General features: G+C 41.8%; 1 protein-coding gene across 2 annotated transcripts in view; it reads right to left on the bottom strand.

Annotated features, from left to right (window-relative positions):
- The window catches only part of TM4SF18 (transmembrane 4 L six family member 18), a 32,113-nt gene continuing 21,452 nt past the window's right edge, over window positions 1-10,661 (bottom strand). For both annotated transcript variants that reach the window (XM_065942632.1, XM_065942631.1), the window contains 3 exons: window positions 4,326-4,506; window positions 1,164-3,545; window positions 1-366 (listed from right to left, as the gene is read on the bottom strand). In XM_065942632.1, the coding sequence (XP_065798704.1) occupies window positions 3,531-3,545; window positions 4,326-4,506 (196 nt within the window). In that variant the 3' untranslated portion in view covers window positions 1-366; window positions 1,164-3,530. The remainder of the gene's footprint in view (window positions 367-1,163; window positions 3,546-4,325; window positions 4,507-10,661) is intronic.

Here is a 10,661-nt window from a genome sequence, read left to right as displayed (position 1 = left end):
GCATCCAGTGGGAGCCTTGGAGTGGGTCTCCTGCAGATAAGAGACCACTATGGTCTTTTTCTTTAGCTGATTTTTGGCTGCGCTGGGCCCTTGTCACTGCACGCAGGCTTCCTCTGGCGGCGGGTAGAGCTTCCTCCCCATGCAGCGCGCAGGTGCTCGCTGCAGGGCCTCTCGTCGCAGACACGGGCTCCAGGCCTCGGGCTGCAGCAGCCGGCGCCCACAGGCTCCGTAGTTGCGCGCGTGGGCTCAGCTGCCTCACAAACTCTTCCTGGACCGGGGATTGAATCCATTTCCTCTGCTTTGGCAGGTGAATTCCTGACCACTGGATCATCAGGGAAGTCCTGGGACCACTTACATGCTTACATGCTTAAAAAAGAAGAAAAATTAAAAATTAATAAACTAGCCTTTCAATTTAAGTCAGAGAAAGTACAGTGAGAAAGAAGCAAGGAAAATAAGAGAGATAATAAATATAAGAGCATAAGTGGACAAAATAGAAATCATTCTCCGTTAGGATTAATTGGCGATACTCAACCGCTCTGAGACTTAAAAAATGAAATAGGTCCCTTCTTAAAAGTGTAAGGAAATGGTTATCATACACAGTTTCATGTCCAGTTCTTTCCTATTTTAAGGTCCTCAAATGGATTTTTCAGAAAGGATTAGAGGATACTTTTTTTAAAATGACATTTATTTTTTCTAATTCTTCAAGTAATGCATTTTCAAAGGAACATGTGGAAACACAGAGCAATATAAAGAAACGAAACAACCCGTGGTCTCGTCATTAGGTGGTAATTATTAATTATTAACTTTTAGGTATTTTTCTATGTGTCTGAATGTTTGTACATGTCCACATGTAGTTTTGTGGTGATTTGAAAATTTGGGTTCAAACTGCATAGAAAAATTTGTATTCAGATGTTTTACTTAAAATTGCAGCATCAGCATATACTCTTTTTTGGCCATACTGCCTGGCTTGTGGGGTCTGAGTTCTCTGACCAGGGATGGAACTTGGGCTAGGCAGTGAAACTGTGGCGTCTTAGTCACTGGACCACTAGGGAATTCCTAGCATATACTCTTTAAATATTAAAAACAATTGGATGGCTGGTTAGTATTTGACTCACTGATAGACACACTGTACTGAATTTGAGTGTGCCCTTCTTGGGGCTTACCTGATCGCTCAGCGGGTAAAGAATCTGCCTCCAATGCAGGAGACACAGGAGACAGGGGTTTGACCCCTGGGTGGGGAAGATCTCCTAGAGGAGGAGATGGCAATCCACTCCAGTGTTCTTGCCTGGACAATCCCCTGGACAGAAGACCCTGGTGGACTGCAGTCCATGGGTCACAAAGGGTTGGACACGACTGAGCAGCGAACACTTTCTTCTTTCTTTCTTCTTTCTTGTTGTTAGGGAATATTCCCAGTTGGGAATATTGGGAAATCGATTCACGGTCCACTCAGTGTGTGGTACCATACTTAATCTAAACACGACTGAGAAAAAAAAATAAAAATAAACACCACTGAGAGAGTGTTACTGACAAAACCGGGGGTGCTGACCTGCTAGAAGTTCACTTGTAAGAGGAGGCTTTCAGAGAGCTGAAAAACGAGACTGCTGGGTATGAAGAGCTTATGGACATGATGAAATAACCAGAGAACCTCTCTGATGTTGACTTTCTTCCTCATCTTTAATTATTTTCTGATGGCATTGTCTGCATTGCTTCATTTTCGGCTTTGCAATTCAAATTTTCAAGGAAGAATAACCACCACTCTCATTTGGACAGTGTTTGCCTTTAGCCTAAATCACCTGCCGCTAGAGTAACAACAGGCTGCCTGTGACTTGGGTGCTGCTCCCAGCTCTGTTAGTTAGGCCCCAGGCATGGGATCATGTGGTATCCAGCATGGCTTGCTTTAGGATACTCACTAGCTTCAGCAACGGCTGTGGACTGGGCAGCTTCTTTAAAAGAAGCTATAGGTTGAGCTATAGCTATTTCCATGGCGTCTCAAAGAGTCAGACACAACTGGGTGACTGAACAACGAACAACAGGTCGAACAGGCACCGAGGAAAGAGCCGTTCTCCAGACGGCTGGCTACTATTGCCCAGCTTTGGCATAGAGCAGGTGTTGGTAGAGCAACAGACAGTGTCAATGGGGAAAGGCAGTGGGAAGCGACAGAAGCGTTGAGGCCCAGTGGGCCCATAATGGAGACAGATACTCAGCGGAGCAGCCACAGAGGGCAGAAGAGCCTGGCGTGACTGTCCAATGCCAAGCATCTCCTATGCCCACTTTGTGCTAGGCCCTATGGATGATGGGGAAATATAAGACATGACTACTGTCCTCCAGGAAGTTACAATAAGTATAGGTAGAAACCTCATAAGTGTTTTACCTTTTAAAAAACTTAAAAAAAAAATAAATACAGTAGTGGTAACTTCCCATGATCCAGGTATCAACTAGTCAGTGGTCACTTTCTCTAAACCGCCGAGCGTGTCCTCAACTGCACATTCATTTCAAGTCACTTACCTCTTGCAGGCCACCATAGTCACCGCTAGGACTGAGAAAATAAGGCCAAGGACTCAGTTAGATTGTATAAGTTTATATACAACTTTTTTTTTTGGCTAATCTATCTCATTACTTTCCCCACTGAACATTGACTGAAGTGTTATTCTGTGATGTTTACAGATAGTCAGAGTTGGAAAACATTTGGAAAAAGCATATTCCTTTAAAGTTTGGGAAAATAGCAAAATTTTTACAGTAAAAATATGTTTTTTTAAAAGTATTTGAATAGTAAAAAGTAATAAAGAAAACATGGAATATATAGAAGAGTGGGAAGGGTCACCTGTGACCCAAATCAACCACAGCTGACATTTCTGTGTAAATCCATCTAGATTTAGTTTTTATCCTATATTTTGATTGTTTGGGTTTGTTTGTTTTAGATAGCTATGCTTACACTGCAAATATAAATTTGTGACCTGCTTTTTCACTAGTACAACTCATAATCTTTATTTATTTTTTTATTTTTTGGCCGCCCCATGCAATGTGTGGGATCCTAGTTCTCCGACCAGGCATCAAACCCTTGCCCCCTGCACTGGGAGCTTGGAGTCTTAACCACTGGACCACCAGGGAAAGCCTCAGTACTCATTATCTTTAAAACATCATTTTATATCATATTACAAAGAATGTACCATGCTTTATTTAATCCTTTCCATAAAGTTCGATTTTCTGGGTATTTCTAATTTTCCAGAATATTAAGTGATGTTCAAATACATGTGTTTGCATTAAGTTTTATCTTGTATTCTTATTTATTTTCAGAGCGAAGTTTATTGAAGTTGGATTTATTTGATTTTATTTGATCAAAAAGATATGAACATTTCTGAAGATCCTGACACACATAGCTTTGAAAAAATTTTTAAAAGGACAGCATTGCAGTGAGGACAGCAAACACCATCCGGAGGGAAAAAACATCGTTTGAATGTGACCCTCCAGTCCATTCAGGAGACACAGGTGGATGGCCATATCTTGATAAAGAAAAACATTCTTGTCCTTGGTCAAATGATTCCAGGCTATGAAAAATGAAGAAAAACAAAGTGAGTAAACTTGACTTGATTAATGATCCATAATCCAAGAAGCAACTTAAATTTATAGTTTACATTCTAAACGTGTTAGATGTTAGAACTAGAAAATATCTATTTGAAACTACTAGAAAAGGTATTTACTATTATATGTTGCTAAACAAGAGGCAGGATGTCTCATTCTTGATTTCTCTTTAGTCTGAACTTGCTGAATAGTTTTAGCAGTTTCAACCATAATTAAATTACCATTAATATTTTAGCAGATGAAACAGAAGTACTGTCATTTCAACAGGATAAAGACATATTTCCCTTCTTCAAAACCACTCAAAACCACTAATAACTCCATAATTAAGAAAGATTATTATGAATAGCTGAATGTAGCAGCATTCAAAAGAGAAGTTACTTCACTGGGATTAGGTTGTGAGCCTTCGACAATTTTATGAACAGGGACATTCTCAATGAATGGCCAGATTTCTTTGAGCTTTGAGTTATTTCTACATAGAAATGTTGCTCATTCAAAACATGTGTTGTTTTCACCATGGAACACAGAAGATGATTTTGCAATTATTCCTTTGGTTCAGTCCATTTAGACAGGCCAACAGACAGACTGGAATATAAGAAAAAATTGAGATATTAGAGGCTGAGTAAAGATGAGGGCAGTAGGAATGGAAGGAAAGTGATGCAATTCCAAAAAGTCTTTCAGCAAGACACACTGAATCCGGGACCTCGGAGGGAAAGGAGGAGGGACAGAGGCCAGTGGGGGTCTGTTACCTGGATAATGACTGAATAGGTTCCACAGAGGGTCTTGGACAGCTGAATGGCCACTCTGATGAGGCAGACAACCACTTGAAGCCCACTGAGAGCTATTAGAATAGAAAATAAGATGATGTTCCACTCCACTACATGCGCGGGTTCCAGGCACTGAATCCATTCTCTGGAATCTGTAAGGAAGCTGAGAGAAGAACGCATTTGTAAAATGATGCATGGCCAAGCCTAAAGACTTGGTCCAAGGAAGTAGGCTGCAAGTTGTTGTATGTTTAGGAAATTAATGTGTATGATTAAAAACATAATGTTATTCAACATTAATTAATCTGTCAAATTGTCAAACATAAATGCTGAACATGGGGTATGCGCAGCGCTGGACTATGTTTATGGTGGACATGCCTCAGACAACTGCAATTCTCTTAGGAGGAAAGAGGCGTACTGATGAATCCAGGGCCATGAGAAGCTGCACATGTCAACACCAAGAGAGGCAGAGACTGACCATTCCCCAGGAGCCTGCAGTTAGCTCGGGCTCTCAGGATCAGGGCTGAGCTAGCAGTGGATATAAAATAACAGGCCGTAAGACAGCAAAGAGAAAGGGTGCTAGTTATTCCTATACTCGGCCCCAAAGTCCTCTGTAACAGTGGTTCTAAAATTTGAGCATGCACGCCTGCGTACTCTGCTGTGTCCGACTCTTTGCGACCCCATGGACTGTATCCTGCCAGGCTCCTCTGTCCATGGGATTTCCCAGGCAAGAATACTGGAGTGGATGCCATTTCCTTCTCCAGGGCATCTTTCCAACCCGGGGACTGAACCCGAGTCTCTTGTGTCTCCTGCATTACAGGCAAGTTTTTGCTGAGCCACTGGAGAAGAGTGAATTTGAGCATACATCGATTATCTGGAAGGCTTGTGAAAATGCGGACTCCTGGGCCCCAGCCCATAACTTCAGATTCAGAAGGTCTGGATGGGACTGGAGACTTTGTGTTTCTAAGTTCTCAGGTGATGCTGCTGGCCCGGGGTTCACTGTATGTTCTGCAGCTTTTAAGAAGATTGAGATTATGAAGAGAAAATGCAAAAAAACCCAGCGGTTTGATTCGTCTAGCTAAGCACAGGATTCTGAGGATTAAACCATCTTCACTTTAAGATAATCTTAAAATCACGCTGAATTATCCTGACTGACTGTTGCCCACTTCCAGGTCAGTTATGGCCATTAGCATTTCTCCAAATGTGACACGCTTTGTTGAACTAAATTGAAATAAAAACTGATCGCCTCAAAAAAATTAAAAAAAAAAAAATCCCCCGAAGAAAAACAATCAAGTCCAATTTCAGGGCAGAGTTGTTTGTAAATATCTTGTTAATAACAAGATGATTTTTCCCAAAGCAGCCATTCAGGCAACCTTGGTGCCAGCCAAGTGGCATGTAGCTCTCTTTCTTCCCATTCTTCGTTTCCTCTTCTTAGTGTTCTGGGACATTCAGAGGCAAACTTGAAAATTTCTTGATATTGCTAATGGGTGTCTCAAGTGGTAAACAGTACTGAATATGGACTCAGACCTCCTGAATCTGTAAGATCTAGGGCTAGGGACTTTACCTCTTTGATCTGGACAATGGGTGTAAAATACCTAACCCTAGGGTTATTGTGAATATTTGATGAGAGGAATGTAGAAATGCTTTGGAATCTATAAAGCATGATGCAGATGTAATTTCCTGTGATCATTTCCCAAGAGCCACTTCATACACCCTCCTAACCCTAGTTCGGTCTCAGGTACTGGGAAAGATAATCACTTCAAGATCCTTTCTCTAGATTGCTCCCAGTCTATCATTGGCACAGATCATCCAACACCTTAAAGGAAGATGACTTGCAAGATTTCTATTTTTATTCTAGGAGATGGTTCTATTTATTTTCCTTGTATAAATAGAATGAGGCACTAGCAGGGATAGTACACTAGCAGGATCTGGGAAGCAACAGAGAAGTTCGCCCTGATGTTCATTCTTCCCACAATCTCTATACAGTTTAATACAGCATTTACTTCATTATGTTATAAATATACCCACAGCGATATCTGTGTGTCTAGTTCCTCACTAAATAGTGTACTGTGAGAACACTGCAGTGATTTATCCATCTCTGAACAGGCACATCTAAGGCCTAAGGTAGAGCCTGGCACATTGCAAAGATCACCAAATGCTTGTTGAATGGGACTGATTCAGGATCCTCACTGGTCAGGATGCCAGTGGCTGAACCAATGGCTGAGCTTGTCCACCACGTAGCAGATGGAAGACATTACATGGTAAAGAAGGTTATGCAAAGCCATGATTTTAATAATACAACTTGGCATGTTGACAGATTATTACATTCAATTTGTGCTCTCAGTTCAGTTCAGTCACTCAGTCGTGTCCGACTCTTTGCGACCCCATGAATCACAGCACGCCACGCCTCCCTGTCGATGAGCAACTCCCAGAGTTTACTCAAACTCATGTCCATCGAGTCGGTGATGCCATCCAACCATCTCATCCTCTGTCGTCCCCTTCTCCTTCCTTCAATCTTTCCCAGCATCAGAGTCTTTTCCAATGAGTCAGCTCTTCGCATCAGGTGGCCAAAGTATTGGAGTTTCAGCTTCAGCATCAGTCCCTCCAATGAACACCCAGGACTGATCACCTTTAGGATGGACTGGTTGAATGTCCTTGCAGTCCAAGGGACTCTCAAGAGTCTTCTCCAACACCACAGTTCAGAAGCATCAATTCTTCGGCGCTCAGCTTTCTTCACAGTCCAATTCTCACATCCATACACGACCACTGGAAAAACCATAGCCTTGACTAAATGGATCTTTGTTGGCAAAGTAATGCCTCTGATTTTTACAATGCTGTCTAGGTCGGTCATAGCTTTGCTTCCAAGGGGTAAGCGTCTTTTATTTATTTATTTATTTTTTAATTTTTCAGTGGGTTTTGTCATACATTGATATGAATCAGCCATAGAGTTACACGTATTCCCCATCCTGATCCCCCCTCCCACCTCCCTCTCCACCCGACTCCTCTGGGTCTTCCCAGCCCACCAGGCCCGAGCACTTGACTCATGCATCCAACCTGGGCTGGTGATCTGTTTCACCATAGATAATATACATGCTGTTCTTTCGAAACAGCCCACCCTCACCTTCTCCCACAGAGTTCAAAAGTCTGTTCTGTACATCTGTGTCTCTTTTTCTGTTTTGCATATAGGATTATCATTACCATCTTTCTAAATTCCGTATATATGTGTTAGTATACTGTAATGATCTTTATCTTTCTGGCTTACTTCACTCTGTATAATGGGCTCCAGTTTCATCCATCTCATTAGAACTGATTCAAATGAATTCTTTTTAACGGCTGAGTAATATTCCATGGTATATATGTACCACAGCTTCCTTATCCATTCGTCTGCTGATGGGCATCTAGGTTGCTTCCATGTCTTGGCTATTATAAACAGTGCTGCGATGAACATTGGGGTGCACGTGTCTCTTTCAGATCTGGATTCCTCAGTGTGTATGCCCAGAAGTGGGATTGCTGGGTCATATGGCAGTTCTGTTTCCAGTCTTTTAAGAAATCTCCACACTGTTTTCCATAGTGGCTGTACTAGTTTGCATTCCCACTAACAGTGTAAGAGGGTTCCCTTTTCTCCACACCCTCTCCAGCATTTATTGCTTGTAGACTTTTGGATAGCAGCCATCCTGACTGGCGTGTAATGGTACCTCACTGTGGTTTTGATTTGCATTTCTCTGATAATGAGTGATGTTGAGCATCTTTTCATGTGTTTGTTAGCCACCTGTATGTCTTCCTTGGAGAAATGTCTGTTTAGTTCTTTGGCCCATTTTTTGATTGGGTCATTTATTTTTCTGGAATTGAGCTTCAGGAGTTGCTTGTATATTTTTGAGATTAATCCTTTGTCTGTTTCCTCATTTGCTATTATTTTCTCCCAATCTGAGGGCTGTCTTTTCACCTTGCTTATAGTTTCCTTTGTTGTGCAAAAGCTTTTAATTTTCATTAGGTCCCATTTGTTTATTTTTGCTTTTATTTCCAATATTCTGGGAGGTGGGTCATAGAGGATCCTGCTGTGGTTTATGTCGGCGAGTGTTTTGCCTATGTTCTCCTCTAGGAGTTTTATAGTTTCTGGTCTTACATTTAGATCTTTAATCCATTTTGAGTTTATTTTTGTGTATGGTGTTAGAAAGTGTTCTAGTTTCATTCTTTTACAAGTGGTTGACCAGTTTTCCCAGCACCACTTGTTAAAGAGATTGTCTTTTATCCATTGTATATCCTTGCCTCCTTTGTCAAAGATAAGGTGTCCATAGGTTCGTGGATTTATCTCTGGGCTTTCTATTCTGTTCCATTGATCTATATTTCTGTCTTTGTGCCAGTACCATACTGTCTTGATGACTGTGGCTTTGTAGTAGAGTCTGAAGTCAGGCAGGTTGATTCCTCCAGTTCCATTCTTCTTTCTCGAGATTGCTTTGGCTATTCGAGGTTTTTTGTATTTCCATACAAATTGTGAAATTATTTTTTCTAGTTCTGTGAAAAATACAAGGAGTAAGCATCTTTTAATTTCATGGCTGCAATCACCATCTACAGTGATTTTGGAGCCCCCCAAAAATAAAGTCTGACACTGTTTCCACTGTCTCCCCATCTATTTCCCATGAGGTGATGGGATCAGATGCCATGATCTTAGTTTTCTGAATGTTAAGCTTTAGGCCAACTTTTTTACTCTCCTCTTTCACTTTCCTCAAGAGGCTCTTTATTCTTCTTCGCTTTCTGCCAGAAGGGTGGTGTCATCTGCATATCTGAGGTTATTGATATTTCTCCCAGCAATCTTGATTCCAGCTTGTGCTTCTTCCAGACCAGTGTTTCTCATGATGTACTCAGCATATAAGTTAAATAAGCAGGGTGACAATATATAGCCTTGATGTACTCCTTTTCCTATTTGGAACCAGTCTGTTGTTCCTTGTCCACTTCTAACTGTTGCTTCCTGACCTGTGTACAGGTTTCTCAAGAGGCAGGTCAGGTGGTCTGGTGTTCCCATCTCCTTCAGAATTTTCCACAGTTTATTGTGATCCACACAGTCAAAGGCTCTGGCATAGTCAATAAAGCAGAAATAGATGTTTTTCTGGAACTCTCTTGCTTTTTCGATGATCCAGCAGATATTGGCAATTTGATCTCTGGTTTCTCTGCCTTTTCTAAAACCAGTTTGAACATCTGAAAGTTCACTTCTGTTTAATTTTCAATTATGCAAAATGATTATTACCTCCAGTTTACAAAGTCTCGGAGATATCCAGACATTTGTCTAAGGCCATACAGTTTGTAAGTAGGAGATGGGGAGACTTGAACCCAGATTCACAAGCATACAAGCCCAGTGCTCCAAGGGAAATATACGTTCTAAGGCTGTCTTCTCAGCAGAATGTTCTCTTAGGTTTGTGTGAATTTCTAGAGGGAAGTGAACCTGTGTGATTTATTTTTGATTCTCTAGCACCTAATCCAAGGGCTGGACATAGTAGGTGCTTAATAAATATCTGTTGAATAAATGTACACACGAACAGCCAGTCTGGGATGGGGGGGACTCCCCTGGTGGTCCTGTGACTAAGACTCTGAGCTCCTAATGCAGGGGGCCCAGTTGTGATGCCACATGCCATGACGAAGATCAAAGATCCTGCAAGGGGCAACTAAGGCCTGGCACAACCAAAAGATACATAAAATAAAAATAAATATTAAAAAAAACTGATTTGGGCAAATTTCACATTGAAATTGGAGCCTTATTTGGTTCGGTGGTAGGAAAATTTTAAGGGTTTGACGGCATAAAAAGTGACTCCTTGTACCCATTGGGACTTTCTACATTAAGGCCCGCTTTCCCGAGCCCCTTCAGTCCCAAAGGAGTGTCTCCCCCAGGTGTTCAGAGGAAACCTGAAATAATTTTCTACATTCTCAGACCTGAAGGAGAGTTCTGCTCACAGCATGTGGCAGCTTGTGGAAGCTTTGGGATAAAAGCAACTACGGGCGCAGAGGCAATTATGCTCTCCGGCAGGATGAGGTGACCATGTAAGACCTGAAATGCATGTGAGCTTTGCTTTGCTTTTTAAAATATTTGCTTTTCTACTTTTACTTTTGGCTGCACTAGCTCAGTAGTGGGTCAGTTAGTCGCCCCAGGGCATGTGGGATCTTGGGCTTCCCAGGCGGCTCAGTGGTAAATAATCTACCTGCCAATGCAGGAGATGCAAGAAACTTGGGTTTGATCCCGGGGTCAGGACAATCTCCTGGAGAAGGGCATGGCAACACACTCTAGTATTCTTGTCTGGAGAATCTCATGGACAGAGGAGCCTGGTGGGCTAC

This window comes from Muntiacus reevesi, chromosome 8 (assembly GCF_963930625.1).
Source record: "Muntiacus reevesi chromosome 8, mMunRee1.1, whole genome shotgun sequence".
Taxonomy (NCBI): domain Eukaryota; kingdom Metazoa; phylum Chordata; class Mammalia; order Artiodactyla; family Cervidae; genus Muntiacus; species Muntiacus reevesi.
This window is presented reverse-complemented; position numbering and strand designations above follow the sequence as displayed.